This window comes from Urocampus carinirostris, chromosome 9, assembly GCF_059441175.1.
Source record: "Urocampus carinirostris isolate Australia breed hairy pipefish chromosome 9, RoL_Ucar_1.0, whole genome shotgun sequence".
Taxonomy (NCBI): Eukaryota; Metazoa; Chordata; class Actinopteri; order Syngnathiformes; family Syngnathidae; genus Urocampus; species Urocampus carinirostris.
This window is the reverse complement of record NC_142357.1, coordinates 36,691,345-36,708,227: the sequence shown is the minus strand read 5'-3', so window position 1 is coordinate 36,708,227 and position 16,883 is coordinate 36,691,345. Positions and strand designations below refer to the sequence as shown.

General features: G+C 39.3%; 1 protein-coding gene across 7 annotated transcripts in view; it reads right to left on the bottom strand.

Moving 5' to 3' along the window:
- Nucleotides 1-480: 480 nt before the first annotated feature.
- The window catches only part of LOC148360190 (catenin delta-1-like), a 56,509-nt gene continuing 40,106 nt past the window's right edge, over nt 481-16,883 (bottom strand). For 4 of the 7 annotated variants that reach the window (XM_088343628.1, XM_088343631.1, XM_088343633.1 and 1 more), the window contains 11 exons: nt 14,995-15,148; nt 14,851-14,868; nt 13,446-13,511; nt 10,879-11,006; nt 10,659-10,809; nt 10,397-10,589; nt 9,109-9,302; nt 9,000-9,041; nt 6,235-6,302; nt 6,059-6,113; nt 481-1,430 (listed from right to left, as the gene is read on the bottom strand). In XM_088343628.1, coding sequence (XP_088199754.1) covers nt 1,384-1,430; nt 6,059-6,113; nt 6,235-6,302; nt 9,000-9,041; nt 9,109-9,302; nt 10,397-10,589; nt 10,659-10,809; nt 10,879-11,006; nt 13,446-13,511; nt 14,851-14,868; nt 14,995-15,148 — 1,116 coding nt within the window. In that variant the 3' untranslated portion in view covers nt 481-1,383. Of the gene's footprint in view, nt 1,431-6,001; nt 6,114-6,234; nt 6,303-8,999; nt 9,042-9,108; nt 9,303-10,396; nt 10,590-10,658; nt 10,810-10,878; nt 11,007-13,445; nt 13,512-14,850; nt 14,869-14,994; nt 15,149-16,883 lie in introns of all 7 variants that reach the window. The other 3 variants (XM_088343630.1, XM_088343632.1, XM_088343629.1) reach the window with 3 other exon arrangements.

Here is a 16,883-nt window from a genome sequence, read left to right as displayed (position 1 = left end):
CCTATTTTGCTTATTTAAAGTATTTGTTTTCTTGCGTTTCTTATCTTGTCTTTTAAAAAATAGGATACTTTTGCTCATTTTGAGTATATATTTTCTTAATTATCGTGTTTCTCGAAAAAAAAAAAGCAAAAGGGTATTCTAAGTATTTTTTGGGGTTTGGATATTGTCTATTGATATAGATAGTAAAAATAAGACAAGTTTTCTTATTGTAGGTATACATTTTCTTGTGTTCATTTTCTTTTTTGAAAAAAAAAAAATATTTCAAAAATAATCAATAAAAACTTACTTACTGGGCTTAGAAAAGGACAGGGAACCAATCAGGTAGCCCGCAGCCGCTGGCGCCAAATGAGCGGGCACAGGTGATGCTAATCAGTAATCATGGCACTTAACATTAGAATTCAAGCATCTCAGGATTTCAAGCACCTGTACAAACCGGGTTAAAAGCACCATTCCAAAAACTCATTGAAAGCAACCAGACAATTGTTGTCAAAGAAAAGATCTTTATTTATCAAAACATCAGTATAACCAGTTACATACTTTATCGAAAAAAAAAAAATGGAACTTAGCCAAGGCAGGTGTGAACAATAAGTCAGAACTTTACACGGAGAGGCAACATTACAAAGAAACTGTCAGTGGAAAACCGGGAGAGGGGGAAAAGTGGTGGAAAACACGTCGGAAAATTAATTGCATAAGGATCTTCACCTCCTCCCACAAAAACCACAATAAAAAAGGAAATATGCAATTCAAACTGTACACACTCGAGTCTCCTCTAAGCAAATACATTTTACAACCCTTTTCTTTCTTTGCGGTCCGTTAAAAAATAAATTCAGTCGAGAAAAAAAAACCGAATCGAGTGAGAATTTCTGGTCCAAAAGCTAAAGCAAACTTGAGTTAAAAGAAAAAGAAATGTTTGGATATTGAAACTCACAGGAACAAACGTTTCCTTGTCGTCATGGCAACAGAACCCGGCCATTTGAAGGAAGCGTTTGAATAAACCAGCCCCGAAAAGTACACACTCATCTAATTCTTCTCTTTATATGTACAGGATATAAGCTACACTGGAGACTACGATGTCGACCCCCCCCGCTCCCAAAAAACGACAACGAAATAGTAAAACGAACAGAAGCAGGACAAAGACGGAATCAAATGATTGTCAAAGACGATTGCCTTTTTTCCGATTTATAACTTAACACAAATGGTTGCTACGGTAGAAAAGATCGAGAAAAAAAAAAAAAATGACAAAACAGGGACATAAAGGGGCAGCTTGGTACATTTTCTGTTGCAGCACAACACAAAACGCCTTCTTTGGATGCAAAACAGACTTTGAGCGATCCCATTCGTCCATAGGAGAAAGGGGGAGGAGCCAGAAGACCACGCCCTCCCTTACGAGCGGGACGGCCCAGTCTGGGTGATGCACACGATCAGTTTTTCTGGAGGGGCAGAAGAAAAAACCATTAGGGTTTAATTCGAGGGGATTTTTGGAGCTAGCTTATCAACAAGAAAAATGCTAAATGTCAAAAGTCTCAAAGGGGTGCACAGACAATGACCTGAAACGTACACGTGGGCTAGGAAAAAGCTACATGCATCCCAGCCAATGTTCCCTCTAATTTTCCTTACGGGTCTGAGCGTTCACACAAAGTCGGTGAGCAGCGCTTGAAACAACAGTGAGCAACCATAATCCCAAGTGTGGCAAGATCATTAATTATCAAACATGTCCAAAATTTGACATCAAGTTACATTTTGCCGAGTTTCCGGCAATGCAAAATTATTTTTCTTTTTTGAATAAATCGACTAATGTACGATTGCAAAGGTTGTACGGCCTACAAACGTCGTTTGTTCATACAATTCTTTCACAAGATATCTATTTCTTTTTTATTCCTGATATATTTTGTCGCATAATATTAACATTTTGGGGGCTTATTTAGTCGGTTGTAAGATACAGAACTGTACTTCATCACATTTTTAGTGGAAGTACAATGTTGGCAACAAGATTCACTTGATACAATTGGAAATTATTTGAATGCGACACAAACTTTCTTCTTTTATTCGTGTTTTTTTCTACTTTTTTTTTTTAATTTCTTTAAAAAAAATCTCATGTTTATTTTTTCCGAGCTGTTACTTTTTTTCTTTTTGTTCTCTATTTACTTTATTCCTACATTTCTTTTTTTCTAAATTTTTCCTTCTTTTCTTCTCTTCCTTTTGTTTCTTTTTTTCTCAGCTTTTCACTACTTTTTCATTTTGGTATTTTTTTCTTTTTTGTTCTATTCCCCCTTCCTTTAAGTCATTTTGTGCATAATTTTACTTAATATTTGGCCATGTTGAGATTAAAGAAGCAAAAACAACCTGAAGAGCCGATTCATTTTTAGTGAGCCGAGCCAAAGAAGCCAGTTCTCGACATACTCTACTAACTTTACTCAACTTCGTTCTCCTTCGACTCGACTTCAAAATACCACATTTAGGACACAACGTCAGGGGAACCCTTGTATTTTTACGTTCATGCACTGTAACTTTGACTTAAGTCGCTTCTTAGTCATTTTGAGCCCTGATTTTTGTTCACTGGCTAAATTTTTTTGTGCGCTGAGAATGTGCGAGCAGCTTAGAGGGAACACTGATCCCAGCAGTTAATTACCATCATGATCTCTCCAATCTTGTTGGTGTCCTTTCCGTTCTGCATTTTCTTTCGTCAGACAGTAAGATTTGCGTAGATAAACTCTTATACATGATAGAAAACGGCCACAAACGACTTTTTGTGCAGCATCATACATTTTCGTCGACAAATGTGCTGGGATTTTTTTCAATGCTTCCCAGGGGCCGCTAGGGAGTCTTTTTTATCCTCCCCCAAACTATTGACGCTTCAAATAATCGGCACGCGGCATTAGCTCAGGAGGTAGAGCGCTCGTCTTGAGATCAAGAGGTCACAGGTTTGATTCCCGGCTCCTCTGTGTTACATGTCAAAGTGTCCTTGGGCAAGACACTGAATCCCTAATGCCCACAATAAGCAGGTAGGCGCCTTGCATGGTTGACTCCCTATTGGTGTGTGAATGGGTAAGTGTGAAGAACATTGTAAAGTGCTCTGGGAGGTCTTTATTGACTTGAAAAGCGCTATAGAAATGGAGACCATTTACCACTCCTAAATGGTTGAAGTTGTGTGCATCACCGCTGTTAACTACCATCATGATTGTTCTATCACCTCTTCGATCTCGTCGGTGCACTGTCCGTTTTCATGTTTCATCCACTCCTTTTTAATGAAAGTCTTAAAATCGGGTCAAACTTGAGGCTCAGACTATTTCGGACCTTTTTTTGTACATTGTTAGCAATCAAAGGCAAAAACATAGCTAAATATTTCTGTCCCTAAGTTTTATGAAAGTCAATAGAAAGAATTATTTACAAAAATGGGGCAGGAAAAAGATCCCGTATGAGTCCAAAAACGGCCCCCAACAATTAGACATTCAAAAATGCACAGCTCATTTATTGTGCATTTTAGAAAATGGCCACAAATTTTTGGTGCATATTTGCTTTTTCAGTTTCACTTCATCCTAATGTACTGTTCTGAAAACAACTGTAATCCCGCAGTTAGTAGGGACCAAAACCCCCGCAATAGGCAAAACTCTACGTATTACAGTGGAGCCTCGGTTTTCGAACGCCTCTCAGTTCGAACAAATTGGAGTCCGACCAAAAATCTAGAGAAATTCTTGCTTCGCTGTGCGGTCCAAAAAATCGGATTTCGAACGCCGGTAATGCGCGAGTGCGTACGCTAGGGTGCGATGCTGAGCGGCGTACGGGTGTGGATCGCTCTTTTCCTGACCGACTGTTATCGCGTGCGGATGTGCTTCGTTTTGCTTTCGCTTTTAATAGGTGTACCAAGTGTTTTAGCCCCTAATTATGCCTCCGAAGAAAGTCAGTGCAAGCAGCAAAGTTGCTACGGGTGAAAAAAGAAAAGTAGTGCGTACAACTATTGCATTTAAGAAATAATAGCAAAATATGAAGGAGGTGTGCGAGTGTCTGATCTTGCTAGGGAATACCCCACCGTCCACCTGCGCCTTCTGCTGACCGCCACAAAGGTAAGAAATCCTATTCATAATTCTTTTCTTTATCCTTTTTTTTCATGTTAGCGTAATCTTTCATACGGAAGATTACGATAACGCGAACGTACGATTAGCCTGGGTTAGCTTTGGTTTACGTTAAACATTCCAGGTTAACATTCAGGGTGTTGGAACGGAGCCCCCTTTCCAATGAACTGCTCACCACTTGTTGTGGAGACCCGGGTGCTAAATGAATTGTAAACGACCTGATTTTTTTTATTTTTACACGCGAACGTACGATTAGCTTTAGTTTACGTTAAACATTCAAGGTAAACATTCAGGGTGTTGGAACGGATTAAAACGATTTACATTATTTTTAATGGGAAAAATGATTCCGGTGATCTAACAAATCGGTTTTCGAACAAGGTTCTGGAACGGATTATGGTCGAGAACCGAGGTTCCATTGTATTATTATAATTTATGAGCTTGTTAAATTCCAACACTCTGGACGACATTAGTGTGCCATCACATAATTAGCACTTGCTTAAAACTTAATTGAACTACATGGATTGCAGCAGCTCATCACCGCCATGATCGCTTTGTCACCTTTCCAATCTTGTTGTTGCACTACCCGTATTTTTATTTTTCATTCAGCCGCTCATTTTTAATGAGGGGCTTAAATTTTTACTTGAAAGACTGAAAATGAAACTACAATTTAAAAAAAAAAAAAGTTAAACTTTCCATGCCGTTTCAATAACTGTTATTGTGATTTGAGTGTGCAATCTTTAGGGAAAATATCGATATTGCCAAAAAAGTGAATAAAACGATCAGTAGGACGTAACATTTTAATTTTACTATTTTCATACGAGGCGCAGGGGATGTATACCTGGTCTACGAAATATGTTAAATTGTGTTCTTAAGTGTATATAAAACCTGCTTTTCTACCACCTTGTTGCGAAAAAAGACGTACGCTGGTCAAAATATGAGGAAAAGAAAGCTGTGTTCGAGTTGGGTGTTACAATTTCTTCATGTTGCGTGTTTGGGTGCCAGAATAGGGGAAAAAAACTTAAATGATCATAAATTTAGGTTTTACAAGACCCAAGCCGACGCTCCTGATCATAGAAAAAGTCTCGGATGTATTAGAGCGAAAAGATTGGACCGAGGCACTCATCAAAAATACTCGTTGGTTTGCAGCGCACACTTGAGTCAGGTAATAGAAAGTAAACGTTGATAACAGTGGCTATTGACACCCATGTTACATATTATATTGGTAAAATTGTTATTTTCTTAGCCTCAGCTTACTGTTAGCGAATAGTCTAAATGCTAACGTTAGCTTTCTAAACCCTGTGTGCAACTGCTTGAAAGTAAAAACAAGCATGCATTGCAAACAAACGTTGGGCACTCAATCCAAGTCATTTATTAGATACATTTAAATATTCATGTTTTTTATCGTTTTTCAGGAAAAGCAACTCTTGTCAGGATTTAGGCTACACGCTAATATAGGTAGGCGCTAACAGTTAGCTGAAGCTAAAAAGATACTTTACCGATATAATAAAATTGACTCGATAGGAACAATCAAACATACAATTCCTGATATCTAGTGTGAGCTGCAAACACGAATATTTTTGATGAGTGCCTCGGTCCAATCTTTTCACTTTAATGCATTTGACCACAACTCTATTTCTTTGATCAGGTGTGTCCGCTGGGATCCCGTAAAACTTGAATTCATGTTCACTAAAGTTAGTTCTCCAATTCTGGTACAAAAACACACAAATCGCGATAACTAGCAGTGACAGCTTACTTTTCCTCCGTCTTCTGACCTTCGCGAGTAGTGTTTGGCCTGCAGCTTAGGCTGGTTGGTTATTAAACAGTCTATTATGTCAACAACACTCAATCCTGAGCTTTATTTAGTCAATTATACAGACAAGAAGGAAAAGCGTTGAAAGAATCATGCGGGAAAACAAGTTAGTAAGACGTACCATGCTGTGTTACATGCAGAGGGCGGTAGTGGGGAAGGGGGCTTGGGGGGGGCTAACCATCATAGGAGTCCAACAGGGGCAGAGAGCCCTTTCTTCCCCCATATACCACTCTCTGAGAGAATAACACAAAAAAGAACAAAAGGAGGAAAGTGGGAGTAGTGTTAGACTGCAAAAAGTGAAAGTTAGGAACAGCCAAGGTTTGATTTTCTTTCAAGTGAGCAACATAAAAGTACCGGTAAAGTGTCTGTGGTGTCGTCCAGAGTGTGTCTCCTTTCTCTCTGGTCCAGTGTTGAGTAAGCCTCTGTAAAAAAGAAAAATATAATAAAACATGAATACAGTAGACGCCCAGGATACAACATGAATGCGTTCTGAAGTGAAAGTGCTGTATAGCGGGGGACAGAAACCTATTCTAATTATCGAATGCATTCTAAACCCCTAATAGTCCAGATAATTAAATAAAAAGAAAAATATACAGTAAGTACTGTTTTGTGTATGTTTAAATTACGTTATATATACATATATAAGCAAATAATATAATTTTATTCATCTTTGGTGTTTTGAGCTGTTACAGTGGAGTAGCGGGTGGATGCAGAGGGCGTAGACAGTGACGGTAGAAAAAAAAAAACTCTGAAGAATTGGTCTTTGCTTTATTATTTCCTTAATTTTTAATATTAGTCCTCTGAAACTGAAGATTTCATACGTGCATTTTGAGTCCAATGGATGGTCATTTGTATTTTTTTAGACCAATAATGTATATATAGTCAAGATATGATTCCAAGTATCCACACTGTAATTAGAATTATCCAAAACTGACATTTTATTCAATCCATCTATTTTGGGGTTGGATTTATTTGTATTGCCGATACCACATATGTCAAAGTTAAGGCTCTAATTCAAGCACTTTCAAAGCCAATTTCCAAATTTTTCAGTTTCATAAAAATAACATACGGTGTGAATCAATCCAAAGCCCTCTTGTTTGAAGTCACTGGATGCTGCCTCTTGGAAAAATACCCAGAATTTTTTATGAATCCTAAGTCACTGAATGGGGCATAAAAAAATGAGTTTCTGTGCCCCCTTTCATTTATGTTTGTTGTCGTCTCTGGTCTATGTTGCATCCAATTTTCAGATACATTCTTTACTGGCAACGCTTAATGAATTCAAACTGTAGACAAAGGAAAGTGGTGTGCCGGGAAATACTGTAAGGTGTGCCGTGAGAAATCTACAATTTGTGTGCCTGTGCGGTCTAGCGCCTGGCGGAGTAATCATGCAGTATTCTTTCATACCATAAGCAGCAGTTAGCCAATTTCCTTCTGCTTGGAGGCAAGCGATTTAGTGAGATAAAGACAGAGCTGTAGAAGAAGAGCTACGTGTGAGTCTTACATGATTCCTACCAGGATATCAGCTCTATGGTCATCCAAACAGGCCTAGAGTTCAGACCGAGTTAGCATGAATATGAAGGATTAAAAATACTTTGTTCTTTGCGTTTATCTGATTCCTAATCAAGACGTTAGAACAGGGGTCGGGAACCTATGGCTCCCTAGCCATATATGGCTCTTTCTATGAGTACCTATGGCTCGACTTGTTTACCTGACTGCACATTTTGCACATCTGGTTAGCTACTCCTCTTGCACTATTTGCGCTACTGTAAAATACTATACATAGCCATAATTATTTAGTATATCATTAGCACTCAATACTACAACTCAATACAACATTTTATTTATATCTGTACATTCAAGGAAACTGTGTGGGTCAGATGTATCGACATTTCGTTCTGTATACACGTGTACTAGAATGACAATAAAGTAGATCTGAATCTGAATCCATCTCGTTCAAAACTTGAGCCATTAATCCTGTTCAGATACACGCAAAGCCAAACCAAAGCTGAATTACGACGCAGTACTTCGCAGAATATATAGGGCACGTTTTTCACTACAATTAACAGTCAAGGTGTCACAAAAACAAAAAACAAAAACAAAAAACTCGTTTTGGCTCATAAAAGCTCACTAAGTAATCTGTGTTCAGTATTCAGATACCTTATGATGAAATCCACAGAAAAAACTAAATACGCCAAAACACCGGAAGTTATTTGACAGGGTGAGCGGGAGGGATGAGTGGAGCTATGCAAAAAGTGCAAGCACTCCCCTCCCATCTCTCGCCCTACTCCGTCTGCGCCAAAGGTAAGCACATCAGGCTCCTTGTTTGCAGAATGTTGTGACGTTTTTACAAAATAACTGCTTGCATCGGTTTTTGAAACCAAAATGTATGAAAAAAAGGGTCAAAATGAGTTTAACCGATCTTGAGTAATTGCAAGAAAGAGACAAGTTTAAAGTGGTGTGTTTGTTGATTTTGGGACACGGGCATTATTCGCTTTTTATAATTTTTATCACATCATCAAAAATAAATGTGCTGAAGACAAAGCTTTTGTCTGGGGCGCGGGTTTAGCAATTTAGTAAATTTGTCTCATAATATATGGTGTGGCTCTTTCCCAAAATAAAATATATTTTGCTTTTAAGGCTCTTTGAGTCAAAAAAGTTCCCGACCCCTGCGCTAGAATATAACATTCTCCAATGTTAAAAAAAAACATTGTTAATTTAAGCTTTTTACCCACATTTTCAGCAGCTGGTGCCCCCTGGGATTTGTTTCAAATCAAAGAAATGTGCCTGTTCTAAAGTTATTTGCGAACTAAGGGGTGTCACATTATTTTTAAGCACACTTTTTTTCTTCTTTTAATGTGTGGTCCACAGAGTCAGACTGCCAAGAAACATGGCAACAATTTCAAGCACTTACGCACAACTCAAGCACTTTTCAAACCTTGGAAACAACATTAAAATGCAAGGATTTCAAGGATTTCGAGCACCCGTATGAACCCTGTTTATAAGTTTAGGGCTATGCAAAATAAATTGCTGGTCATGTTGTATAGTGAGGAAATTGTTGTAAGGTGAAAATGTCATAAGGCGGGGTCACCGTATCCCGGGGGCCTGCTGTGATAACCTACCAGAGCCGAGGTCATTGAGTGGAATCATGCTTCGCTTCTCCCCTGTGGATGGTGAGAACATTGTGAGCTGAATTGTGGCCATTCGGTGGAAATTATAAATGAGGTTTACCTCTCTGGAGGAGTGGCGTGGTGCTGTCCCCGTAAGTTCCGTTGGCCCGACTGCTGCCGGATCCGTTGCTGAGGTTGACCTGGAAGTCGCTCTTTTTCCAGCCGTCCTTCTCCAGGGGCCGGCGAAGGTCCTTGTGGGCCCAAACCAGATGGAGAACTTGGCCCGCCCCCCGAACCTCGCGGTCAGAACGCTTGCTGCACAGGACCAGGAAAAAAAAGTAACAGGAATTATGAAGGGACAACAAAGACAGAATTGGAATAATCGATAATGGAAACGAACATTAAAACATGATCCTCCCCAAATATGCAACAAAATAAATTTGAGTTGAACTACAAACGCTCCCCAACTTACGAAAAACGGTAGACACAAACATTTTTTTTCAGGATATCGAAAAATATCCGGACATTGCTGTACGTTAGATTTTGTATCGTGTGCAGCTTTTTCAGAGTACAGGACAGTACTGGAGTGCTTCTTACCGCCGCCACCAGCGTGTGGCGCTCACCCAGCATCCACCCCGAAGAAGAAATCGGCTTCCTCTTCCTAGTTTGTGCGTAAACATTCTATACTGTATCTCCAGCGCACCAAGAACTTTGACATTTTTATTGTTTAATATCTCGTGCATCCATTCAATATGCTTGGTGTAAAGTGTAAAGAAGAGGCAAGCCGTTTCATTTGAAATGAAAGTGGAATAAGAAAGCTTGATGCGGTTGAGAAAATAGTTGGATCGGTTTCTTTCGGCCACCTTTCTACCACGGGAGAAAACGTCGCCTAACTCTTGAAGCTCATCTTCCAAAAGTAAAACTCAACTTTATTTATCTTAATAGAGCATATTATTTTTATAAAACGTTTATTTTTTAGTACATAACAATTAAGGTTACTTATACAAGCCCTAAACCTTTTAGTACCCCCCCAAAAAAATAATAATCACACACTTTAATAAAAAGGTAACAAATCGTAAAAAACAAATAAATTTAAAATATTCGATTAAAAAAAATGAGTGCAAATAAAAATTATAATTAATTAAAACTGTTTTTTTTAATACCACACATAAAAAAAAAATATATAAAATATGCAAACAATGAAATGTATAAGATAAATTACAAATGAAATAGTAATATAAATGAGAAAAAATTGTTTATCACACGAGAAATATGTTCCTTAAATAACTAAAAAATATTTCAATGAAATTTACACGTATATTAGCAAAAATTAGAATGAAAAAATGTTTGAAATGAAATGTAAAAAAAAAAAAAAAACTATTTAAAATGTTTAAATGCCTGTTTCTTACCCATCTTTGTTTATAAGCACAAGCCTTTCGATGCCCTGCGAAGCCCTGAGCGTCTTGGCAGCCTCCAAACTGTTGCTGAGAACTTCCGTGAGTGTGCTCAGCACCGATACCACCGTCTCCTCCGAAAGGGCCCGACCGGACTGGTTGGGGCCACCGGGCAGGTTGGCCACCAGGTGGGGAACCGCGTGCAGACCTAAACAAAAAAAACAAAAAAACAGTCAGCTTCCCCATTAACAAACTGTATGGCGGTTGAAGATCATACCGAGAAGTTCGCAGTTCCTCCCGTCGATGGCGAGGTTCCTCAAAGCTCCCGACATGGCCCTCACCACACGATCGTTGCCGTGAGCCAAAAGCTCGGCCATCATGGGAAGACCTTTCTCCAGACGCACTGTGGCCCGGATGTAACGACCATACTAGAGACAAAATTCAAAAGTGTGTTCAATGGAAACAGGAGATCCATTGATTTCTGCAAGAATACTTACAGTCCATCGCCCAGCACACAGGTTCTGGATGGCCCCGGCAGCAGCTTCCAAAACCGAAGGGTTCTTGCTCTCTCTGAGCAGAGAAGTGTAAATACGGACCACCTCCGGTTGGAACAGCAACTCGTAACCTGGCGTGCAAACACATTCCTGTTAGCTTTCTTATTATTCAAATCTCAAAACCAGTGTCTGAAACTCATGACAAAAAGTTACGGGACACCAGGGCAGACAACTCTGAAAAGTTGCCTGCCCCATTTTTCCCAACTTGAAACACAATAAGACAACTAATCGAAAAAAAAAAATTGTTGCAAAGTATTTAGGATTGATAATCAGAATATATAACAGAACAACACTTTAAAATTAAGTTTATTATGAATCTACTTATAACATTCATTACATGTATATGACATCGCTGTTTTCCATCTTCCATCAGTATGTACCTGGATTTACTCATCTTTGTTCATGCAATGTTCACGTTGTGTCGTCTTCTACAAGCCACGTGAACTCCTCTTTCCACGATGCTTTTAATGTACGTTTACATTTGGTAGCGTCATAAATTTTGTTAGCTTCTTTTGAATCTTTGGGTCTGAGGTTTTGGCTTGATTCCAAACCACTTCTCCATTTTTCTTGTGTTCTCTGTGCGTCTACTTTGGAAAATGATATGCATAACCCTATAACGCTCGGGAAAGACCGGAAGCACAAAGTTATTCGATGCAGGCTTCTGATTGGCTGCCGAGTATGCAAATTGCCAAACAAACTGAAATTTCGAAATCCGAATGAAGCAAATGTTTGATTTGAAAAAAATGAAGAAGAAAAAATAATAAAAACTAAAGATTGTTTTTCTTCTTTCTTGAAAAAAGTTGTCAACTACCGGGGCAGAGATGTTGTGTAAGTTGTACGCCCGACATAAAAGATGCACTCCCCGGGCAGACGTTATTTCAGACACTGCTCAAAACATAGTTGCAATACAGTACCCCTACCATTTTAGCATTTAATCAATTTCGTAACCACCCGAATTAATTAAGTGAAGTTCTGGAAAGTAGGAACAGTCAGCCGGAATAACGCCGTTACGTAACGGCTGTATTTGTTTAGGAAGCTGGTAATCCAACGCCATTTTTTCACTGTTACAAGACCGTCACCGTGAACGTGTATTTACATACATTTTTGTGCACGTTTCCGACGTTTTTGTGGGGGTTTATGTACAAAATGATTGTTATTTTATTTCATTGTTTACCATTTCTTTTGTTGCATTCCAAGTGTTATAAATCTGTTGCTGTTCAGGTGCAATAAATATTACAGGATTCTATAAAACCCAACTACTTGTCAAGCCATGCCATGTTTTTTTTGTACAGCCCTTAATTACAAGGAGTCTCAAAGGGCTGCACAGACACTACAGACTATTATGACACAATCCCCAGATCTAAAACCTACATGAGGGCAAGGGAAAAACTCAAAAACTGACCGCACATGAGGTAATCTCCCTTGTCTGTTCTCTATTCAACTGACTCAAATACTCAAAATTTCAAATTATTTGACAATCTTTAAGTAACGAAAACAGTTACTTTGCCTGGTAGTTAGTTACTTTTACTCTAGAGCAATTCAGTTAAACTAAGTTAATTTTTAGAAGAACACGAGACAAGGTCTCACAGCACACTAGTGTGCCCCGGCACACTGCTTGAAAAACACTAATGTAAACAATTCATTCTGATTGCCACAATCAGCAAAGGTAAGAACAGTCCTATAATTTGTTTAAATATATTGGCCTCCTTAGGACACTGAAATTCTGCGATATATGCAAAAATTAAACCACGATATAGACAGTGTTCTCGTTTGCCCGCGTCCCGGAGTCCTAGACACATCATTTTTGCTGGGGACGCATAGTCTCAAATCAACGTGCGTCCCCGGGACGCAACTTTTTTGACACAAAATTGTCATTATTACCTGATTACATTTTTTTTTTTTTTAAACAAAGATTTACCGCACTCCAAACTTTTTGTCAAGCAGATCCGGCAGATGTTGTTTTGGTCTCGCGGTTCGAGTTTTCGTCTGCACGACGATCTCGAGTTGTGTGGTGAAAAGTCAGTCTCTTTTTAGAGAACCGGCTTTTTCAGCTCAACTCATTCAAGAGAGCCGGCTCTTAAACGGCTCACTTGCTTCGATGCATTATATTACGAATTATTATGTTGTATAAAGAAGTTAAGAAAAAAAGGAATTATAAAAGGAGAAAATGAAAAAAAGACAGGTTTGTGGTTATCCCTTTAATCGGTGTATTAACAACAATATTTTGATGCAGAAAATTAATAATTTGATGACTAAAACTGAATGAATATATAGATTTTTATCATATATTTGTCACCGATTTACAATTTCAACCTCGATAACACTCAATTTTGGGGACCCATAGATTTTTGAGCATGCGAGTCCCCGGAACTCATCACTTTTCAGAGGTAAAGTGAACACTGTATAGACACCTTATAATGACTTCTATTTTCACAGGAGAAAATATAAAATGAGGTGTTGAAATGGGAAAAAAACTTTTTTTCCATGACTCAAATATACCATGAACACACCTTTGGCAGGAATTGTTCTCTTTGGAATGTCAACTTGGTCACTTCCATCGTCTCCATCTTTCTTTCCTGTTGCCACCAAAAAAAGGACAGGTGGGGGAGAAAAAAAACACTTACGTAAAATAATGCAACAACATTCAATGTTTAAATACGACCATGCAACAAGCCAGACAAGCACAGTGAACATGCAGCAGTGCTTCGCATCTTTGGGAATCATGATTGGTGCTGGATTTTTACAGACACGTCAAAATCTCTGGCTCTCAAGCGGTATCATTTCATTTTTGTCATTCTGCACATCGTTACTACAATTCTACAAAAACAGACCATTTTTGGTCTTTCTTTTGTGCTAACAATGATCAAAGTGCACAAAAATGCTTCAATAAAATGAGTCTTTCTGAAATGGGACTTGTACTTAATCGATGGAAAATGTTATAAATTTTTCCTGTTTTCTGATTTTTTTTTCTTAAAAAAAAATAAAATAAACAATCAATCCTCAAATTAACCAAAATTGTCTTATCTAGCAGGCTTTCAATATTACTTCACGCAATATTTTTTGCAGTTAGAAAAAATAGCAAGCTTATTAGCAGTGTCACTCCCGGGCCGCGCGATGGAGCAAGTTCGGCAGACGAGGCGTCACACGACGCGACGCGAGAAAAGGCGGTATATTGTATTCTTTTTGCTTTATTATTGTATTGTTCTCAGCTCAGGAATGCTGCTGGAAATGTGAATTTACCTACGGGGATGAATAAAGTATCTATCTATCTACCCCCGTAACTGGGGGGAGCCCGCTCGTCCGACGACCCCAGTAGGGCGGCGCGACGACAGGCGGCGGATATGCGCGGGACCCCCGTAACTGTGTCGGTGTCGTGCGTATCACGCCCCAAAGTACCCGCGCCGCGGGTTAGGGGCTCGCTCGCGGGAGCGACCGAACGGCACCCGCGGTGCGCGCAAGTAAAAGCCCTGTTGTGAATTTGTCTCCGATCGTCCCGGGCGGACATAAAATCGCCCAGCTGTACGACTTAGCGTCGAATCACTCGGCTCGTGCGTCGATGAAGAACGCAGCTAGCTGCGAGAACTAATGTGATTTGCAGCTGCGATTGGCTGGCAACCAGTTCAGGGTGTCCCCTGTCCACTGCCCGGAGATGGGCTGCAGCCCCCCCGCGACCCTAATAAGGATAAGCGGTGCAGATAATGAGATGAGATTTTTTTTTTTTTCTAATTATCTTGAAGGGGCGTCGCTACTTCGCAGATTTTCACTTTTGTTCCCCATTAACCGGGTCTAAAACAATAATAATTATAATAATAATAAATAAATACACGTATTAAGTGTGTGGTAAAGATAAAAAAAATCGCGTAAATCCAGCATTGTATTTTTAAACAAATTACACATGAGCAAGAAATAGCTTACCTTTGGAAAACCACTCATCTATCAGGACAGAAAGGAAGCAAGGACAAGAAAAAGGAAGAAGATAAAAGCGTCAGGATAACCGCCACCGACAAGCTGCAGATAGCATTTTATGCGAAGCCAATCAGAGGGAGATTTTGCACGGACCTTTTCCTTTTCGAGAGCCGAAGCAGCCGCTCTTAGAGGTGGGCGTGGCACCCTGGTTGACGGGCGTGGCCTCGGCGTAACGTTCGCAGCTCGGGACCTCGCGGTGCACTTGATAGGACAGATTTCTCAACAGGCAAACGCAGTTCTCCACCAACTGCGGGAAATAAATATGTCTTAATGATCTGGGGCGATGAAAAAGAGCCAAAGTACAGTAGACCCCGAGACATGACATGAATGTGTTTTAAAGTGGGGATCGCAATATGAAATTAATGTATAGAGGGGATAGAAACTCCGAACCCAGATAACAAAACGATACGAAGTAAATCCTATTCATGTGTATTAAATGCAATTAAGTTTAGATACAAACAACAACAAAAAAAGATGATTAATTTACCTTTAGTGTGACATAACTAGAGCTGGTACAGTGGAGTTAGTGGGTTGATGCAGAAGGGAGGAGACTTCAATTTAAAACTGATTTTAAAATGTCTACTAGAAGATATCTTTGCCTTAATAACCTCCTTATATTTAATAAAAGTTCTGATGATGGTTACTGCCTTGCAACTTAACGAAAGTAATAATTTGTGCGTCTTTGTTGTAATTCATTATAATCTTTGTTTTTATGGTTATCACATTTTTGCTCCTCCCCTTTACAACAGGGTTGAAAAAGCAATGACAGACCAAAAACAGCAAACTAAAATGTCTGGAGCCAAATAATTAGTTTGTTACATGAGGTTCCGAATTTAACAAGAAGAGAGAAAGGTATTGTGGGAGGTAGTTTAGCCAATTTGCCTATCAAAATCGCCATGCTGCCGTAACGCAAACCAATTGACCTGTATTTTAAGCCATTAACAGCGGCAAGCATCTTCGAGATGTAATTTGTCATACAGTGTACGAACGCCACTATGTTTTTGGGCACACAAAAAATATTATTGCCGTCATTGTATAGTGGAGAAAAGGATAGGCAAATAATAACGGGGGGGCCAAAAATATTTCATATTACCCAAGTGAAAACATCTTCAGGAAGGGTGGCCGTAATGAATGCTGTATAACCCAACATGTAATTAGTGCTGGGTTAACTTTGTTTTGACAACCTGCTGCCGCCAGGGAAAAGACAGCAATCTCTCGGAGCCAGGACCAGCAGGCTTAAGGACAGCTTCGTCCATCAGGCTGTCAGAATTCTAAACTCTCTCCCTGCCATCCTTCTGCCAAATGAATGCAAAACTGCTCTATTTAGATTCTGGCTATACGTTTCACATTTATTTGAAACATTTTATGCACATCGCTTTATATTTCTATAGGCATACCGTTTTTTTCCTCTTTTTGATCCTGCTGCTATTTGTCGTTTGTATTGTGCCTTATCTATTACATGAGAAGAAGAGGAAGTAGTTTCATCTGTGCTGTATGTTGTGCATATCACATGTGTCACAAAAAGAGTTGAAGATTAAGTTTATAAACATCTTATTGATCAAGAGATCACAGGTTCGAATCCCGGCTCCTCCGTGTTACATGTCAAAGTTTCCTTGGGTAAGACACTGAACCCCTAATGCCCCCAATTAGCAGGTTGGCGCCTTGCATGGCTGCACGACCGCTATTGGTGTGTGAGTGTGTGTGAATGGGTAAAATGTGAAGCACATTGTAAAGCGCTTTGGGAAGTCTTCATTGACTTGAAAAGCTCTATATAAATGCAGATGATTTCATTTCATTTATTCCACAACAAAAAGCAGGGGTGGCCCTATCCTGGGTCTCAACTACAATGAAGAAAATAATTATTTGAACAGCCTGATATTTTGCTATTCCCCCCATTTAGAAATCATGGAGCGGTCTGAAATTTTCATCGAAGGTGCATGTCCACTGTGAGAGATAAACTAAAAAGAAAAATCCATAAATCA